The 20,817-nt window shown below is 46.2% G+C and overlaps 1 protein-coding gene across 4 annotated transcripts in view; it reads left to right on the top strand.

Moving 5' to 3' along the window:
* LOC106568153 (adaptor related protein complex 3 subunit beta 1) overlaps positions 1-20,817 on the top strand; it is an 85,895-nt gene that overhangs the window by 44,376 nt on the left and 20,702 nt on the right. For 3 of the 4 annotated variants that reach the window (XM_014138251.3, XM_014138242.3, XM_014138233.3), the window contains exons 16-22: positions 492-678; positions 1,458-1,588; positions 1,803-1,959; positions 2,084-2,261; positions 4,976-5,111; positions 10,143-10,191; positions 10,284-10,387. In XM_014138251.3, the coding sequence (XP_013993726.1) occupies positions 492-678; positions 1,458-1,588; positions 1,803-1,959; positions 2,084-2,261; positions 4,976-5,111; positions 10,143-10,191; positions 10,284-10,387 (942 nt within the window). Of the gene's footprint in view, positions 1-491; positions 679-1,457; positions 1,589-1,802; positions 1,960-2,083; positions 2,262-4,975; positions 5,112-10,142; positions 10,192-10,283; positions 10,388-13,171; positions 13,616-20,817 lie in introns of those variants that run through there. The other variant, XM_082955580.1, reaches the window with a different exon arrangement.

The raw sequence follows: 20,817 nt of genomic DNA, 5'->3' as shown, positions 1-20,817 counted from the left end.
TCTAAATAATATATGTTAGTGTAAGGAAAGCACTTCCCATCTCAGACCATAAACCCACCTGGTACAGGGAGAGGTTGTCACTCATACAGCTAGTGAGGAGCAGTCTCAGCTGGAGAAAGACGAGGAGAGAGGAGAAGAGAGAACATTTAGTCTGATGCCCCGGAGCTGTGTGTGTGTGTGTGTGTGTGTGTGTGTGTGTGTGTGTGTGTGGTGTGTGTGTGTGTTCTCCCCATCTCCCTCCATCTCCTTCAATATCTCCCCATCTCCTTCAATATCTCCCCATCTCCCTCCATCTCCTTCAATATCTCCCCATCTCCTTCAATATCTCCCCATCTCCCTCCATCTCCTTCAATATCTTCCCATATCCCTCCATCTTTCCCCTGCTCTTTTTCCTGCCCTGTCCCCTCTCTCTCCCTCTCCTCCTTCCCTCTCTCCCACCATATCTTCCCATCTCTCCATCCCCCCCTCTCTCCCTCCTTTCTTCCATCCAGACTAAGTTGTTGACCCAGTACATTCTGAACCTTGGGAAATATGACCAGAACTATGACATCAGAGACCGCACGCGATTCATCCGCCAGCTCATTGTGCCCAATGACAAGAACGGAGCGCTCAGCAAGTACGCCCACCGCATTCTGCTGGCGCCCAAACCAGCACCTGTCCTCGAGTCTGCGTACAAAGGTACCTTTTAAATAGCGCACTAGATAGGGAATTTTCTGGGTCTCTCTGAATGGCAGTGGGTTCAGTGCTCTCTCGCTGGCTCATATGAGATGGATGAATTACCTGGCTAATACTAACCTTTCTGAGACGCAGAGAACACACACACTTGACTTTAATCCAGATAAGAGACAGAAGCACCCTCCTAAACATTATTATTCTGCGGTGGTCTCTGCGTCTGCTAGATGTTTATGGAAAATGTTAACCGCTCCTGTCATTCTTAATATTCACACTTTAACGCCTCTTTTTTCTCTCCATCTTTTTAGTTAGAGAAAGCCTGTTTTGAAGGCAGACCTCCCCAGGCACTTTGACTGATTACACCTCCTATATTCAGTATTAGGGAGGGAGAATCCTTTTAATCTGTTTGCCCGCTGCCGTGTATGTGCTCCTATGGGCTCCTGGACCCTTTATTAAACAGAGTTGTGAATGTGTTTATACAGTGACATTTCAGAGTGTTTAAGGCCAATTACTCTCTGTCCTGCATATTGAGAGAGCACTGCTGTGACATTGAGACCCATGCCTCTCAACCCTTCTCCCCCCTCCAATGTTAATCATTGTTTCCTTCTTTTCTCTTCCTCTCTCCCTAACTCCAATGTTTCGCCTCTGACACGTTTTCTCCTCTTTCTCCATCCCTCTTTCTCCTCCCTCTATCTTGCCCTCTCCCCATCTTTTTCTCTTCTCCTCTCTCCTGTGTCTTCCCCTCTACCTCTTTTTACCTCTCTCTGTCTCTCTCCCTCTGTCAGACCGCGATCGTTACCAGTTGGGAACCCTGTCCCACACCATCAACACCAAAGCCAGTGGCTACCTGGAGCTCTCTGATTGGCCCGCCGTGGCTCCTGACCTATCAGTGAGGGATGTGGAGGTGATTGAGCCGGTAAAGATCCATCATTCCATCTTTCTTTTTACTGCTCACCCCACCCCGGCTCTACACCAAGGGTGGTCATGGTCAACTCTGTCACCCAAACTACAAATCCATTTTGCTACGTTTCAATACATTTGCAGTTCTCCCAACTCTCCTCCCTTCTCTTACTTTACTTCCTCTTACTGTACCTCACTTCCTCTGACATCACTTCCTGTTCTGTTGCCAGTTGAAGGAGTGGGCTCCATCTCTAGGGAAGACTGGGAAATCCAAGCCTGCCAAGTCATCAGATGAGAAGTTCTACTCTGACTCTGGAGAGGAAGAGAAGGGATCAGGGAGCAGTGAGGATGGCAGTAGCAGTAGTAGTAGTAGTAGTAGTAGTGAAGGTGTGTGTGTGTGTCCACGTGTGTAACATAAAGTATAATGTTCTCATGTGAGAGTTTGCATTGCCAGTCCAATCCATTTTATCTAGAAGACTGTACATCTTACAAAATGAACCTGTGTGTCCAGAGTCAGGGAGCGATGCAGAGAGCTGTGTCGAGAAGAACAGCAGTCAGAGCAGTGAGGAGTCAGACATGTCCTCCAGCCAATCAGAGAAGAGTTCCAGTGAATCTGACTCTGAAAGGAAGAAGAGGAAAACTAAGACCCCACTACAGAAGAAGACAGTCAAACCAACGGCCAAAGACGGGTACAACACTATCACTGAACATGTCCACTCCCCTGACTAGGTCCTTGGTTTGGAACCTATATGTATTGTGTGTCTATCATTTCTCTTCTTGCTGAATTTATCTATTGAGGTCTTACCTGTTTTATCGAAGGCTGAGTGTGATGATAATTAGGCAAGGGGTGTGTGTGTTCGCTCATACAACAGTGCAGCTGTCTGAAGTCAGTCAGCAACGTGATCAGTGCATTGTGGCATCAATAATCTCATTCTCCATCTGTTCACTTTCTCTCTCGCTCACGCTCTCTCTCTCACGCTCTCTCTCTCTCGCGCGCTCTCTCTCTCACGCTCTCTCTCTCTCGCGCTCTCTCCGCGCGCACTCACTCTCTCGCGCGCACATATATTCTCTCTGGTCATGTTGAAGACATACATTGACACCTACTGTACACACACGTTCAGAGCCGTTAGTGTGAGCTCCATCAGCAGTGGTCCAGATTTACATGGCTGATAGATAATGACTGTGGATTGGTCATTTAGCTGCCTGGTGGTACCAATGAATGAGATCTGAGTCATTACTGCTGAATACACGCACACTGTTACACACTGGCAAATTTTGTCCCTGACACGTTCTATTTCACTCACCCCAGCTTTCTTTCTTTCTTTCTTTCGCACACACACACCCTACCTGCTTGCGCTGTATGACAGGCCGGCAGCTGACCTTGTTCCCTCCATTAGAGTGTAATTAGAGCAGCTCACCCCAGTGATTTCACACACACACACACACACACACACCACACACACACACACACACTATCCCACACACACACAATCTCTCTCTCTCGCAAACACACACACCGACACACACACAGTAATTATCCCAGCTCACCCCAGTGCTTCCACAACAAACCCAGCATAATGCCCTCATTACAGCCCAGTCATTCCAGGCAGGGCTTAATCAGGCCCACTCTGATTTATATCGCTTTTTCCTGTTCGAAACAAATGAAATCTGTAGGCCAAATTAATACTGGCTTCTCATCATCGGCCAAGTTAAAAAGCCAGTTACCGTCACAATTCTCCTCGTTAATTTAACAGCTGAAAATCCCAGGCAGCCCCAGTAAACACTCATTATCAGGACAAATTGAAGAGAGAGGGAGATGGAGGGAGGGAGGAGGATAACTTTTTAGCCAAAGCGATATTAAATTAAGTGGGCGAACCAAAACAGATTGATCTAGGTTGTTCTGACAGAGTTTGAGTGTGAGCTCCAGCAGACTGCACTACGTGGTGCAGAATGGAAAGTGTTTGAATGGATAGATGTAATGTGAGCTCCAGCAGACTGCACTACGTGGTGCAGAATGTAAAGTGTTTGAATGGATAGATGTAATGTGAGCTCCAGCAGACTGCACTACGTGGTGCAGAATGGAAAGTGTTTGAATGGATAGATGTAATGTGAGCTCCAGCAGACTGCACTACGTGGTGCAGAATGTAAAGTGTTTGAATGGATAGATGTAATGTGAGCTCCAGCAGACTGCACTACGTGGTGCAGAATGGAAAGTGTTTGAATGGATAGATGTAATGTGAGCTCCAGCAGACTGCACTACGTGGTGCAGAATGGAAAGTGTTTGAATGGATAGATGTAATGTGAGCTCCAGCAGACTGCACTACGTGGTGCAGAATGGAAAGTGTTTGAATGGATAGATGTAATGTGAGCTCCAGCAGACTGCACTACGTGGTGCAGAATGGAAAGTGTTTGAATGGATAGATGTAATGTGAGCTCCAGCAGACTGCACTACGTGGTGCAGAATGGAAAGTGTTTGAATGGATAGATGTAATGTGAGCTCCAGCAGACTGCACTACGTGGTGCAGAATGGAAAGTGTTTGAATGGATAGATGTAATGTGAGCTCCAGCAGACTGCACTACGTGGTGCAGAATGGAAAGTGTTTGAATGGATAGATGTAATGTGAGCTCCAGCAGACTGCACTACGTGGTGCAGAATGGAAAGTGTTTGAATGGATAGATGTAATGTGAGCTCCAGCAGACTGCACTACGTGGTGCAGAATGGAAAGTGTTTGAATGGATAGATGTAATGTGAGCTCCAGCAGACTGCACTACGTGGTGCAGAATGGAAAGTGTTTGAATGGATAGATGTAATGTGAGCTCCAGCAGACTGCACTACGTGGTGCAGAATGGAAAGTGTTTGAATGGATAGATGTAATGTGAGCTCCAGCAGACTGCACTACGTGGTGCAGAATGGAAAGTGTTTGAATGGATAGATGTAATGTGAGCTCCAGCAGACTGCACTACGTGGTGCAGAATGGAAAGTGTTTGAATGGATAGATGTAATGTGAGCTCCAGCAGACTGCACTACGTGGTGCAGAATGGAAAGTGTTTGAATGGATAGATGTAATGTGAGCTCCAGCAGACTGCACTACGTGGTGCAGAATGGAAAGTGTTTGAATGGATAGATGCGTAACACTTTCCCCTTCGTATTGAAACTTCATGTTATTTATGTTTTGGTTATAGGAAACACGCGTTAATGTATTACAGTCTTCAGTTTAACATATGTTTAAGGTGCCCTATTCCTTATATTTCCTCATGGGAAATCATCTTTAAACACTCCTTTATCAGTTACAGATTGAAAAGTGTTGGAATGTGATTTGGAGGTTGAACTCTTACAACCTTTTGTGTTCTCTCTCTCCTCAACGTGCGTGTGTGTTCGTTCATGTGTGTGTTCCTGTGTCAGGGATTCGGATGAGAATGGGAACGTTGCTAAAGAGGCCAGCAGTTCGTCTGCAGAAGAGAGCTCCTCTGATTCAGAATCAGACTCTGACTCAGGCACTGAACACAAGAAGAAGACCAAGTCTAAAGCCAAACCCAAGGTGAGACAACCAACCAACTGGGAGGCCAACAGCTTGCTAGGTGTGTCAGTTCTAGCATGCTTAACATCTAAGATACAGCTAGCGTTAACTCTCTTGAGTGTTCCTTTATCTGCAGTTGATTGAATTGAGGCCGTGGTCTGACTCTGAACAGATGAAGGTCTGTTGACCTGTGTCCAATCTGAGCTGCTGTCCACACCGTAAATAAGAGAGTATGAACCAACCCTCTGTTCATCATGGTACAACAGTATACAGTGTGTTAGTGAGTGTGAACAGTGTCTTTGAAGAGCTACTGGAGGCAGAGAAATCACATTTTACACAGCGGAATATGATTTGGTCTGCTTCTTTGTTTCTTCTTGCTTTATCTCTCACCTCATCCTTTTCTCCCGCTTTCTGATTCTCTCCCTCCCGCGTTCTGATTCTCTCCCTCCCGCTTTCTGATTCTCTCCCTCCCGCTTTCTGATTCTCTCCCTCCCGCTTTCTGATTCTCTCCCTCCCGCTTTCTGATTCTCTCCCTCCCGCTTTCTGATTCTCTCCCTCCCGCTTTCTGATTCTCTCCCACTCGCTCTCTGATTCTCTCCCTCCCGCTTTCTGATTCTCTCCCTCCCGCTCTCTGATTCTCTCCCTCCCGCTTTCTGATTCTCTCCCTCCCGCTTTCTGATTCTCTCCCTCCCGCTTTCTGATTCTCTCCCTCCCGCTTTCTGATTCTCTCCCTCCCGCTTTCTGATTCTCTCCCTCCCGCTTTCTGATTCTCTCCCTCCCGCTTTCTGATTCTCTCCCTCCCGCTCTCTGATTCTCTCCCTCCCGCTTTCTGATTCTCTCCCTCCCGCTTTCTGATTCTCTCCCTCCCGCTTTCTGATTCTCTCCCTCCCGCTCTCTGATTCTCTCCCTCCCGCTTTCTGATTCTCTCCCTCCCGCTTTCTGATTCTCTCCCTCCCGCTTTCTGATTCTCTCCCTCCCGCTTTCTGATTCTCTCCCTCCCGCTCTCTGATTCTCTCCCTCCCGCTCTCTGATTCTCTCCCTCCCGCTTTCTGATTCTCTCCCTCCCGCTTTCTGATTCTCTCCCTCCCGCTTTCTGATTCTCTCCCTCCCGCTTTCTGATTCTCTCCCTCCCGCTTTCTGATTCTCTCCCTCCCGCTTTCTGATTCTCTCCCTCCCGCTTTCTGATTCTCTCCCTCCCGCTTTCTGATTCTCTCCCTCCCGCTTTCTGATTCTCTCCCTCCCGCTTTCTGATTCTCTCCCTCCCGCTTTCTGATTCTCTCCCTCCCGCTTTCTGATTCTCTCCCTCCCGCTTTCTGATTCTCTCCCTCCCGCTTTCTGATTCTCTCCCTCCCGCTTTCTGATTCTCTCCCACTCGCTCTCTGATTCTCTCCCTCCCGCTCTCTGATTCTCTCCCTCCCGCTTTCTGATTCTCTCCCTCCCGCTTTCTGATTCTCTCCCTCCCGCTTTCTGATTCTCTCCCTCCCGCTTTCTGATTCTCTCCCTCCCGCTTTCTGATTCTCTCCCACTCGCTCTCTGATTCTCTCCCACTCGCTCTCTGATTCTGTCCCACTCGCTCTCTGATTCTCTCCCACTCGCTCTCTGATTCTCTTTCTCTTTCTGATTCTCTTTCTGATTATCCCTGGCTGCATTCCAAACACTTAACAGACACACCCTCTCCCCTCAGGCCTTAAATTAATTGGACACTTCTGATGACGTCTGACGAGTTTACACTTGCAGGGCAAGGGAGGAAGGACTTCATTTTAAATGGACCGCCCTTGCCCGGAAATACATCACTCGTTCATCCCGTGACGATTGTGTTTTCAGCCACCGGTAGCTTGTGGGTGCTTTATATGCGCTACAGTCAATTATGATTGCATGTCTACTTATATTAACTATATAATTATGACTATACCTCTACTGTATGATAGCTAGCAAATTAATTAGTTAACTAACATTTGCCTGCCTAGCTGGAACTTCTGAAGAAGGAAAAACATTTATTTCTACAATTTCCAAAAGCTAACCAAACAAAAACGTCATGAATTTTATGAGACGTGTTTGTGCATTAGTAGCACAATTTCTAATTTATTTACATTTGTTTTTACTTACACTTGTATGTTTACTTCTCCATATTGACGTTGAGGTTTTAAGTTTTGCCTGACTTTTCTTAGCGGATGTACAGTCATTGCAAATTGAATTATGGGGTGTTTCAGGCCCCGAAGTGAACATAATTGTACACTCGCAAACTCTATCAAAAATAAGGGCTGAGGGGCTTACATTGCGATGTTACCTTGTTTGGCTAATTGTTTGGACCGATGGACAAGATGGTGACGGGGATTCCCCCAAGGGCATAAGGTAAGTGGGGGAGGGTGTGTCTTTTTTATCAAATCAAATCTATTTGTCACATACACATGGTTAGCAGGTGTTAATGCAAGTGTAGCGAAATGCTTGTGCTTCTAGTTCCGACCATGCAGTAATATGAGTTTGAAACGCAGCCCCTCTCTCTTTCTGATTCTCCCCCTCTCTTTCTGATTCTCTCTCTGGTTCTCCCCCTCTCTCTTTCTGATTCTCTCTTTCTGAATCCCTCTCTTTCTGCACTGACATTTTCATTTTACACACTTTGCTCCTACGACCTATGCATTATGCATCTCTCCGTCTTTTCTCTCCCTTTTTCTCTCTCTCTCTCTCTCACTCCGCCTGTTAACAAGGGTTTCTTCTTTGCCACCAAGCATCCATCAGAGACGATCTGAGAAGATACGCCCTCTAACATCATTGTTTGTTTTCACTATTATGCCTTCTCACACACACTCCTCCATTTGTGGATCCTGCAGTAAGCAGAGTGGAATTATATGGTTCTTTATGAGAAGTGAACAGGGCTGTGGTTGGTTAGGAGGGCATGGAGAGACAGAGGGCCGTAAAAGCGCCTGTATGTTTAAATGCTTTTTTATTGTTGCATGTTGTATTGTATATGTGACGATGCACGTCCTAATATTCTGAGTCGCCGTTTGACAAGCCTGGCCTAGTGGTAGGAGGTAGAGTCAATGGAATGTATCTATCGGTTGTGACACGACATGTCTCACGGCTGGCCCACCCTCCAGATGTATATACAGTGGGGGGAAAAAGTATTTGATCCCCTGCTGATTTTGAACATTTGCCCACTGACAAAGAAATGATCAGTCTATAATTTTAATAGTAGGTTTATATGAACAGTGAGAGACAGAATAACAACAAAGAAATCCAGAAAAACGCATGTCAAAAATGTTCTAAATTGATTTGCATTTTAATGAGGGAAATAAGTATTTGACCCCTCTGCAAAACATGACTTAGTACTTGGTGGCAAAACCCTTGTTGGCAATCACAGAGTTCAGACGTTTCTTGTAGTTGGCCACCAGATTTGCACACATCTCAGGAGGGATTTTGTCCCACTCGTCTTTACAGATCTTCTCCAAGTCATTAAGGTTTCGAGGCTGACGTTTGGCAACTCGAACCTTCAGCTCCCTCCACAGATTTTCTATGGGATTAAGGTCTGGAGACTGGCTAGGCCACTCCAGGACCTTAATGTACTTCTTCTTGAGCCACTCCTTTGTTGAGGGAAGGAGGTTCTCACCCAAGATTTGACAGTACATGGCCCCGTCAAATGATGCGGTGAAGTTGTCCTGTCCCCATAGCAGAAAACACCCCCAAAGCATAATGTTTCCACCTCCATGTTTGACGGTGGAGATGGTGTTCTTGGGGTCATAGGCAGCATTCCTCCTTCTCCAAACACGGCGAGTTGAGTTGATGCCAAAGAGCTCCATTTTGGTCTCATCTGACCACAACACTTTCACCAGTTGTCCTCTGAGTCATTCAGATGTTCATTGGCAAACTTCAGACGGGCATGTATATGTATTCTTCAGCAGGGGACCTTGCGGGCGCTGCAGGATTTTAGTCCTTCACGGCGTAGTGTGTTACCAATTGTTTTCTTGGTGACTATGGTCCCAGCTGCCTTGAGATCATTGACAAGATCCTCCCGTGTAGTTCTGGGCTGATTCCTCACCATTCTTATGATCATTGCAACTCCACGAGGTGAGCTCTTGCATGGAGCCCCAGGCCGAGGGATATTGACAGTTCTTTTGTGTTTCTTCCATTTGCGAATAATCACACCAAATGTTGTCACCTTCTCACCAAGCTGCTTGGCGAGGGTCTTGTAGCCCATTCCAGCCTTGTGTAGGTCTACAATCTTGTCCCTGACATCCTTGGAGAGCTCTTTGGTCTTGGCCATGGTTTGGAATCTGATTGATTGATTGCTTCTGTGGACAGGTGTCTTTTATACAGGTAACAAGCTGCGGTTAGGAGCACTCCCTTTAAGAGTGTGCTCCTAATCTCAGCTCTTTCCCTGTATAAAAGACACCTGGGAGCCAGAAATCTTTCTGATTGAGAGGGGGTCAAATACTTATTTCCCTCATTAAAATGCAAATCAATTTATAACACTTTTGACATGCGTTTTTCTCGATATTTTTGTTGTTATTCTGTCTCTCACTGTTCAAATAAACCTAACATTAAAATAGACTGATCATTTCTTTGTCAGTGGGCAAACATACAAAATCAGTAGGGGATCAAATACTTTTTCCCCCCCACTGTACACACAGCAGCCTGAGAAATAAATATAATTTTATGCACATAGCTGACATGTTTAGGAATATCATGTTACTGCATTGTATAGACACTGTCAGTCAAATAGGGCAGTGTAGACTACATTCCCACAAAGACATACAGACAGACTTTACTTTAATATTCTGCCTGTCATCTTTCTCTCTTTCATACTCGTTCTTCTTTCTCTTTCATCTATAGCCTTCATTCATCTGCCATTCATGTTGGAACATTAGCTAAAAAATAAAACTCCTATGTTATGATATACTGTGCTGTACTCTGCCAAGTGTTTTACTATAAATATGTTTGACAGTCTGACACAGACCTAAGGGTCGAACATTAATTAATATTTTCTCCAGCACCTGTTCAAAGACAGTCTAGGGACAGTATGTTTCTCATGTAGGATTCTGCTGGTCATTTCTCCAGGTGGAGGTGAAGTCAACGAAGGAGGTGTCTCTGTTGGATCTGGGTGACTGTGAGTTTTCTGTCTGCATGTAGCTAGGAAAAATACCACAAGATTTCCAGTTGGAATTCATCTCATAAGTGTTCTGTGTGTGTGTCCTGTAGTCACTCCTGCACCAGTGACCCAGCTCAAGTCTTCTGTCCTCTCCCCTAGCCTGCTAGGAGACCTGGAGGGCCTGTCACTCTCCAATGTCTCCTCCACCATCCAGGTGAGAGTGTGTGTGTAGATCTGTCTGTCTGTTTATCCCTCCCTTGGTGTGTGTGTGTGTGACAGCTGAGAGAGAAACGTGTTGGACCATACTGTACAGTAGAGTGTCTTTAAAAGACTGCCTCTCCAGTGGCTGGAATCTCCTCCTGGAGTTGGCTGTTGACCCTTTCCTCCTTCTTGGACATATTTATAAATCATCTCCCTTTCCTCCTTCCTGGACATATTTACAGTGCCTTCGGAAAGTATTCAGACCCCTTGAATTTTTCCACATTTTATTACATTACAGCCTTATTCTAAAATGAATTAAATAAAAAAATGTCCTCATCAATCTACACACAATACCCCATAATGACGAAGCAAAAAAAAATGTATTTACATAAGTATTCAGGCCCTCTGCTATGAGACTACAAATTGAGCTCATGTGCACCCTGTTTCCATTGATAATCCTTAAGATGTGTCCACAACTTGATTGGAGTCCATCTGTGGAAAATTAAATTGATTGGACATGATTTGGAGGGGCACACACCTGTCTATATAAGGTCCCATAGTTGACCGCGCATGTCGGAGCAAAAACCAAGCCATGAGGTCGAAGGAATTGTCCATAGAGCGCCAAGACAGGATTGTGTCGAAGCACAGATCTGAGGAAGGGTACCAAAGCATTTCTGCTGCATTGAAGGCCCCCAAGAACACAGTGGCCTCCATCAATCTTAAATGGAATAAGTTGGAACCACCAAGACTCTTCCTAGAGCTGGCCGCACGGCCAAACTGAGCAATCGGCCTTGGTCAGGGAGGTGACTTAGAACCCGATGGTCACTCTGACAGAGCACGAGAGTTCTTCTGTGGAGATGGGAGAACCTTCCAGATGGACAGGCCTTTATGGTAGAGTGGCCAGACGGAAGCCACTCCTCAGTAAAAGGCACATGACAGCCTGCTTGGAGTTTGCCAAAAGGCACCTAAAGACTCTCAGACCATGAGAAACAAGATTATCTGGTCTGATGAAACCAAGATTGAACTCTTTGGTCTAAATGTCAAGTGTCACGTCTGGAGGAAACCTGGCACCATCCCTACGGTGAAGCATGGTGGTGGCAGCATCATGCTGTGTGGATGTTTTTCAGGGACTGGGAGACTAGTCAGGATCAAGGCGAAGATGAACGGAGAAAAGTACAGAGAGGTCTTTGATTAAAACCTGCTACTGAGCGCTCAGGACCTCAGACTGGGGCAAAGGTTCACTTTCCAACAGGACACCGACCCTAGGAACACAGCCAAGACAACGCAGGAGTGGCTTTCAGGACTAGTCTCTGAATGTCCGTGAGTGGCCAAGGCAGAGCCCAGACTTGAACCTGATCGAACATCTCTGGAGAGACCTGAGAATATCTGTGCAGCAACGCTCCCCATCCAACCTGATAGAGCTTGAGAAGATCTGCAGAGAAGAATGGAAGAAACTTCCCAAATACAGGTGTGCCAGCTTGTAGTGTCACACCCAAGAAGACTTGAGGTGATAATAGCTGCTCATGGTGCTCCAACAAAGTACAGAGTGAAGGTTCTGAATGCGTAAATGTGATATTTCCGTTTTTTATTTTCAATTAATTAGCACAAAAAAAATCTGGTTTTGCTTTGTCATTATGGGGTATTGTGTGTAGATTGAGGGGGGGGGCAATTTAATCCATTTTAGAATAAGGCTGTAACCTAACAGAATGTGGAAAAAGTCAAGGGGTCTGAATACTTTCCAAAGGCATTGTGTAAATTATCTCCCTTTCCTCCTTCCTGGACATACAGTACCAGTCAAAGGTTTGGACACACCGACTCATGCAAGGGTTTTTCTTTCTTTTGACTATTTTCTACATTGTAGAATAATAGTGAAGACATAAAAACTATGAAATAATCATGTTGTAACCAAAAAGGTGTTAAGCAAATCAAAATATATTTTATATTTGAGATTCTTCAATGTAGCCACCCTTTGCCTGGATGACAGCTTTGCACACTCTTGGCATTCTCTCAACCAGCTTCACGAGGTACTTACCTGGAATGCATTTCAATTAACAGGTGTGCCTTGTTAACAGTTAATTTGTGGAATTTCTTTCCTTAATGCATTTGAGCCAATCAGTTGTGTTGTGAGTCCATATTATGGCAAGAACAGCTCAAATAAGCAAAGAGAAACTACAGTCCATTTAAGACATGAAGGTCAGACAATTTGGAACATTTCAAGAACTTTGAACATTTCTTCAAGTGCAGTCGCAAAAACCATCAAGTACTATGATGAAACTGGATCTCATGAGGACTGCACAGGAAAGGCAGTGTTACCTCTGCTGCAGAGGATGCATTCATTAGAGTTAACTGCACCTCAGATTGCAGCCCAAATAAATGCTTCAAATAGTTCAAGTAACAGACACATCACAACATCAACTGTTCAGAGGAGACTGCGTGAATCAGGCCTTCATGGTCAAATTGCTGCAAAGAAACCACTACTAAAGGACATCAATAAGAAGGGACATATTGGTGACATTATACCGGTGGAAATATGTCCTTTGGTCTGATGAGTCCAAATTTGAGATTTTTGGTTCCAACCACTGTCTTTGTGAGACGCAGAGTACAGTAGATGAACGGATTATCTCTGCATTTGTGGTTCCCACTGTGAAGCATGGAGGAGGTGTGATGGTATGGGAGTGATTTGCCGGTCTGTGATTTATTTAGAATTCAAGGCAAACTTGACCAGCATGGCTACCACAGCGTTTTGCAGCGATACACCATCCCATTTGGTTTGGGCTTATCATTTGTTTTTCAACAGGACAATGACCCAACACACCTCCAGGCTGTGTAAGGGCTTTTTGACCAAGAAGGAGAGTGATGGAGTGTGGCATCAGATGATCTGGCCTCCATAATCACCCGACTTCAACCCAAGTGAGATTGAGATGGTTTGGGATGAGTTGGACCGCAGAGTGAAGGAAAATCAGCCAACGAGCTCAGCATATGTGTGAACTCCTTCAAGACTGTTGGAAAAGCATTCCAGGTGAAGCTGTTTGAGAGAATTCCATGCGTGTGCAAAGCTGTCATCACTGCAAAAGGTGGCTACTTTGAAGAATCTCAAATATAAATATATTTTGTTTAATACTTTTTTGGTTACTACATGATTCCATATGTGTTATTTCATAGTTTTGATGTCTTCACTATTATTCAACAATGTAGAAAATAGTAAAATAAAGAAAAACACTGAGTAGGTGTGTCCAAACTTTTGATTGGTACTGTATTTATAAATCATCTCCCTTTCCTCCTTCCTGGACATATTTATAAATAATATCCCTCTCCACTCATACAATTGCATTTCCTGTGTTTTACAGTCGTTCTGTTTTCCTCTCTCCATGTGCCCTGTTCATACAACTCTCAATGCCAACCTCCATCCACCTCCCTCTTGAACTCCCTCTCCACCTCCCTCTCTGTCTCTCTCTCCACCTCCCTCTCTGTCTCTCTCCATCTCTCTCCACCTCCCTCTCGAACTCCCTCTCCACCTCCCTCTCTCTCTCTCCATCTCTCTCCACCTCCCTTTCTGTCTCTCTCCATCTCTCTCCACCTCCCTCTCTGTCTCTCTCTCCATCTCTCTGTCAGTTGTTCTCTCCCTGGTGTCTCTGTAGTCTACAGTGTGTGTATGCATTATGGGTGACCTTTTCCCAGTTGAATGGCTCTTTTTATCTTTGATGTTAGATGTATGTGTTTGTTGGCCTTGTACCAGCACTACTTTAGCTGAGGAGCATGTGTGACCAATCAACCAATATGAGCTAATTCTATAGAGAGTAGATATGTCCCTATAACATCACTATAATGTTCCCATTACATTCATTGTCTTACCTACAAATAATAAGTTCTCTCTCGTACGTATACAATCTTTTCGTCCTTTTTTTTCTGTCTTCACTCATCCAGTGCGTTTGTATCAGTGTGCGCGTGCATGTGTTTGTGTGTGTGTGTGTGATTGACAGCCTGTCTCAGGTAGAGTGGTGTGTTTACTGATAGGTTAAGGCCAGGCAGTAATAGACAATAGAAATGCAGATTAAACAGGGTGCTGTTTGCACATCAGCATCTGATTGAGAGTCAATCCTATGCATAAATACATGATGGCCATCAGGATTCATAGACTGGGGTAAATAACCTCACAACCCTCTCGCTACTTATTTCAGAGACGTGCGAGCAGACACACACACACACATAGTATCACCCACCCACTTCCTATCTGTCTCTCTCTCTCTCACTCACACCAATATCCTTCACAGACACACACTTGCCCCGGTGTCATTTCTATTTCTCACCAATCAGCCCACAGAAGCGGTGAGTGTGTCTCAGCTGAGCGCTCCGGCCCTTTTAGAGAATTACTGCCTGGTTATCAAAGACATTTACATTAACCCTGGTCACTGTCTCTGACCCCTCCTCTCCTCTATCTCCCTCTCCCCGCTGTTTTTCCCTTTCTCTCTCCCTCTTCTTTCCTACTTTCTCTCTCTTTTCATTCTCCCTCTCTCTAATAACATTTTGACATTAGAGGATCTCTCACAAATGCCTTTTAAACCATCCCACCCCTCCAAACACACACCCTCCTTCCGTTGTCCGTGTGTATGTGTGTAGGAGGGGGGGGGGGGATTGTCAAAGGCTGATAACGTTTCATTCATAATTAGCATTGGGCGAATGAGGCTGCGTTGGGGGGAAATTGAACTGTCAGCGGCGGGGCGCGGGCCGTTTGACCCCATCACACCCGGAGGGGGCCATCATAATTTGTTCATTTGGTGCACATCAGGCAGACCGCACCTCCCCGCGCCTCACCCCCCTGACCTCCCCCGGTGTGGGTGTGCTGGGTTCAGGTCTAATTATGAATCAGCAGTGGACTGGGATAGGCAGGAATATAGCAGCCCTGCCCTCCACACACCCCTACCTGCCACTCACACACACACACACACACACACACACACACACACACACACACACACACACACACACACACACACACACACACACACACACACACACACACACACACACGCTGTCTGGGTATGAATAGGTTTAAATGCCCTGTAGGAAATATGCAATTGGTTGATTTGGATTGTGTGTGTGTGTTTAGCAGAACATGATATGTGTGTGTGAATTTAGCAATTTTCAAGAGAATATGTGGTCATCACTACTGCCTTTGTTCTGGCGGACTTACTAAACACACATGCATCATTTGTAAATAATGTCTTGAGTGTTGGAGTGTGCCCCTGGCTATCCATACATTTTTAAAACAAGAAAATGGTGCTGTCTACTTTCCTTAATAGAAGACATTTTAAATTATATATATATTAAGTATATTTTAGCAAATACAATTACTTTTTATACTTAAGTATTTTTAAAACCAAATACTTTTAGACTTTTACTGAAGTAGTATTTCACGGTGTGACTTTCACTTTTCTTGAGTAACTTTCTATGAAGTTATCTATACTTTTACTTATGTATGACATTTGGGTGCTTTTTCCACCACAGGTAGGGGGTTGTCTGTCTGTCTGAATCAAGCCCCTGATGCAAACGCTTCAATTAAACTGATGCCACCGTGTCTTGGTGTACCATAACTGTCCATGTTTCTTTAAAAGTACCAAGATGAATCACTTTTTAAAAATCTCATTTTGTGATGAATGGTCCCAGGTGAGCTAACCTCTGTCTGTGTGCTTTGAGCTAACTAACTCCTGTTGGCTTAATATGGTTGTAGGTGACTGCAGTGACATCTTGCTGACTCCTTCTAGTCAAGGTCTTCTGATAGACTGACTCAATTAATTGTCATCTCCTGACTGACTGAGGGAACAATTAAAATCAAGTCAAACACACGTCTCTTACACCTCTCGCTCTCATACAATCTCACGACATAATGAAATCCTCTTTCTGAAGTAACAAGCAGCCAATGTCAGAAAAACAGAAATGGATTTTCAATACATCCCCATACATCTCCTAACAAACACTCGTTCTCTTAAATTGGACATGTTATGCGTTCACATGCTCGCCAGATGCCAAGTTACGGTTAGCCCCTTTTGAATATATCAGCGAGATTTTCAGGTAATTTACCAGAGAGGATGCTGGGAGGGGGTGAGCGTGTGGTCCCACGGCGTGGGTGTGTGTGTCCGGGCTCTGAAGGTGACTGGAGTGTGTCATCCATCACAGTTGAGACATAATAGAGCCTCTCAATCAACTTCCTCTCTCGTTGTCACCTTCCCCCAAGTCCAGGAGACCAGACAAAAAGAGATCCACCAAGGGTGTGTGTGACACGGGAGGCAAGGTTACATCCCTAGCCTGCTGTTATTTACACTTTGGGTTTGGAGGATGCGTCCTGCCTCACAGGCCAACAGTGACGGAAGACTGGGCGAGGGGTGTGTGTGTGTGTGTGTGTGTGTGTGTGTGTGTGTGTGTGTGTGTGTGTGTGTGTGTGTGTGTGTGTGTTAGGTCATTACTGTCTGCTGTGTCAAATTGGTGATGATAAGCAGTTTGAAACCCTGTCCTATCCTATCCTCTATCCCTCCCTCCTCACGGGTGTGTTAAACAGGACCTTGAGTGCGGAGGGAGCAGGATGTGCTTGTCAGGAAGGTAAATCTGCTCTGTGAAGGCGTGGCAGACATTACGGCCAGCTTTATCGACAACGACTGCTCTGACACGAACAAAAGTGGCCCGATAAATTTCCCCCGTTGGCGTGACGGGCGAGTGTGAGGGCGCCGCGCCGTGACAAATGTTTGTTTGACCCCCTTCCTGTCTGGGGGTACACGACACGTCTGGGCTGGCTATTACCAGGGGAGGATAACCTGCTCTCCTCTACTATGTGTCATTGTAGGAGGAAAAACTGGACTTTTTGAATGTGATTAGCCAGTCTGTTTCTGTTTACTAACTTGTTTTGTCAGCACTTTGAGTTCCACCCTGTTGTATTTCAAACTGATTCTCCACACTCACACACCATGACAGTCCTGAGAATGTCTCACACACATCTCTTCTCCTATCAGTATAATCTGAAAGAGACTGGCAAATATGTCCACCCACCTCCATCTCCTGTCAACATCTTAGACACTCTTTCCCATGTCATATCACATCATCACAATTCAGAAATGAGGAGTTATATTTGTCTCCTCGTTTGACTCTCACCGTTGCCCACGTGTTTACTTGGACCCTTTTTATCTTTGTTGACTGTGAGGTTTTTTGACACTGTTGTGAGATTTCTCACACCTCTTTTTATAATTTCCCTCTCTCTCCCCCCTAACTCCCTCGTATCTCTCCCCCTCCTCACTCCCTCGTGTCTCTCCCCCTCCTCACTCCCTCGTGTCTCTCCCCCCTCACTCCCTCGTGTCTCTCCCCCTCCTCACTCCCTCGTGTCTCTCCCCCTCCTCACTCCCTCGTGTCTCTCTCCCCCCTCACTCCCTCGTGTCTCTCTCCCCCTCCTCACTCCCTCGTGTCTCTCCCCCTCCTCACTCCCTCGTGTCTCTCTCCCTCCTCACTCCCTCGTGTCTCTCCCCCTCCTCACTCCCTCGTGTCTCTCTCCCCCTCCTCACTCCCTCGTGTCTCTCTCCCCCTCCTCACTCCCTCGTGTCTCTCCCCCTCCTCACTCCCTCGTGTCTCTCTCCCCCTCCTCACTCCCTCGTGTCTCTCTCCCCCTCCTCACTCCCTCGTGTCTCTCTCCCCCTCCTCACTCCCTCGTGTCTCTCTCCCCCTCCTCACTCCCTCGTGTCTCTCTCCCCCTCCTCACTCCCTCGTGTCTCTCTCCCCCTCCTCACTCCCTCGTGTCTCTCTCCCCCTCCTCACTCCCTCGTGTCTCTCTCCCCCTCCTCACTCCCTCGTGTCTCTCTCCCCCTCCTCACTCCCTCGTGTCTCTCTCCCCCTCCTCACTCCCTCGTGTCTCTCTCCCCCTCCTCACTCCCTCGTGTCTCTCTCCCCCTCCTCACTCCCTCGTGTCTCTCCCCCTCCTCACTCCCTCGTGTCTCTCCCCCTCCTCACTCCCTCGTGTGTCTCTCCCCCTCCTCACTCCCTCGTGTGTCTCTCCCCCTCCTCACTCCCTCGTGTGTCTCTCCCCCTCCTCACTCCCTCGTGTGTCTCTCCCCCTCCTCACTCCCTCGTGTGTCTCTCCCCCTCCTCACTCCCTCGTGTGTCTCTCCCCCTCCTCACTCCCTCGTGTGTCTCTCCCCCTCCTCACTCCCTCGTGTGTCTCTCCCCCTCCTCACTCCCTCGTGTGTCTCTCCCCCTCCTCACTCCCTCGTGTGTCTCTCCCCCTCCTCACTCCCTCGTGTGTCTCTCCCCCTCCTCACTCCCTCGTGTGTCTCTCCCCCTCCTCACTCCCTCGTGTGTCTCTCCCCCTCCTCACTCCCTCGTGTGTCTCTCCCCCTCCTCACTCCCTCGTGTGTCTCGCTCTCCCCCTCCTCACTCCCTCGTGTGTCTCGCTCTCCCCCCTCACTCCCTCGTGTGTCTCTCTCCCACCCCTCACTCCCTCGTGTCTCAGCTTGTCAAGGTAAACACATAGCACCAACAGCAGCAGGTGTAACAGAAGAATTCAGGAGGTGTTAATTACTTGTTTTAGCGTTCTCTCACTTTACTCTCATTAACACAGGGTTGATATCCATGTGTCTGTCTGAGAGAAGCAGGGAGGAGCCTACTTAGTAGCCTACTTAGTATATGGGAAATATACAGTGCATTCTGAAAGTATTCAGACCCCTTCACTTTTTCCACATTTTGTTACGCCAAAATGAGCAATCGGGGGAGAAGGGCCTTGGTCAGGGAGGTGACGAAGAACCCGATGGTCAGTCTGACAGAGCTCCAGAGTTCCTCTTTGGAGATGGGAGAACCTTCCAGAAGGACAACCATCTCTGCAGCACTCCACCAATCAGGCCTTTATGGTAGAGTGGCCAGACGGATGCCACTCTTCAGTAAAAGGCACATGACAGCCCGCTTGAAGTTTGCCAAAAGGCACCTAAAGACTCTCAGACCATGACAAACAAGATTCTCTGGTCTGATGAAATCTAGATTGAAGTCTTTGGCCTGAATGAACCTGGTACCATCCTTACGGTGAAGTACAGAGAGATCCTTGATGAAAACCTGCTCCAAAGCGCTCAGGACCTCAGACTGGGGCGATGGTTCACCTTCCAACAGAACAACGACCCTAAGCACACAGCCAAGACAGCGCAGGAGTGGCTTTGGGACAAGTCTCCATGTCCTTGAGTGGCCCAGCTACAGCCTGGACTTGAACCCGATCTCTGGAGAGACCTGAAAATAGCTGTGCAGTGACGCTCCCCATCCAACCTGATGGAGCTTGAGAGGATCTGCAGAGAAGAATGGGAGAAACTCCCCAAATACAGGTGTGCCAAGCTTGTAGCGTCATACCCAAGAAGACTCGAGGCTGTAATCACTGCCAAAGGTGCTTCAACAAAGTACTGAGTGAAGGGTCTGAATACTTATGTGATATTTTCATTTCATTTCTACATTTGCAAAAAAAATCTTAAAACCTGTTTCTACCTTGTCATTATGGGGTAGTGTGTGTAGATAGATGGGGGAAAAAACTATTTCATCAATTTTAGAATAAGGCTGTAACGTAACAAAATACGGAAAAAGTCAAGGGGTCTGAATTCTTTCCAAATGCACTGTATGACTATGATTGTCCTGATGTTGAGACAGACAGTTCTGTCACTGCATGGCTGGACTGGGTGTCAACAAGGTAGCCTTTTACTGTTAATGAAGATTGAGCCACTAAACAGTGTTAAGAAAAAAGAAAAGAAAAAATATTTTATTTGCCTTTTCACACATGAATGAGACATGATGTGGGCATCCGATAACTCAAAATGATGAGTGTAACACCATTTAGGCCTAGTAGCTTCAATCTTCATTAAAAGTAGCATTTTGTAACAATTGTTGATGGGGGTATTGCAATGGAGTGTAGTTTTATGCCTATGCAAAGTGTTATGAAACCACCTAGCCAGCTTAAGTATATTTGTTTTTTGCATGCAGCCTAATTGTGATTGCTTGCATCTGTCTTTGTCTGTGTAAAGTAGATGGCTTGTACCAGTATACGTAGACTAGATTACCTAGAGTCGAAAGGATGCAATGGCCACTGTCAAATCAACAAGTCAAAAGAGAGTCAGGCTGGTTAATCAGAATAAGAATGCACAGAAAATAGAATGAATGAAAGAACGAACAGAATACAGAATGAAAGAGGGACCATGCTAATGGTGCTAGGGGAAAATAAAGAACAAGAAAAACACTCCCCTTAACCCCCAGAATTTGTCAGTAAGTTTCTCCCTCTTCTCCTGACAGGGTGTTTTGTCCTGCCTCTCTATGCTATGGTAATTACAGTTCCTGCTGTTGAAAAGGTAAAAGCTCTGTTAATAGAACGCTGAATGGCAGGCTAGGCCCAGAGCAGTCCTCTAGTGTTCCCATTCATTAAGCCAGAGCAGTCCTTCAGCCTGC

The sequence above is a fragment of the Salmo salar genome, chromosome 01 (genome assembly GCF_965601325.2).
Source record: "Salmo salar chromosome 01, fSalSal1, whole genome shotgun sequence".
NCBI classification, from domain to species: Eukaryota; Metazoa; Chordata; class Actinopteri; order Salmoniformes; family Salmonidae; genus Salmo; species Salmo salar.
This window is presented reverse-complemented; position numbering and strand designations above follow the sequence as displayed.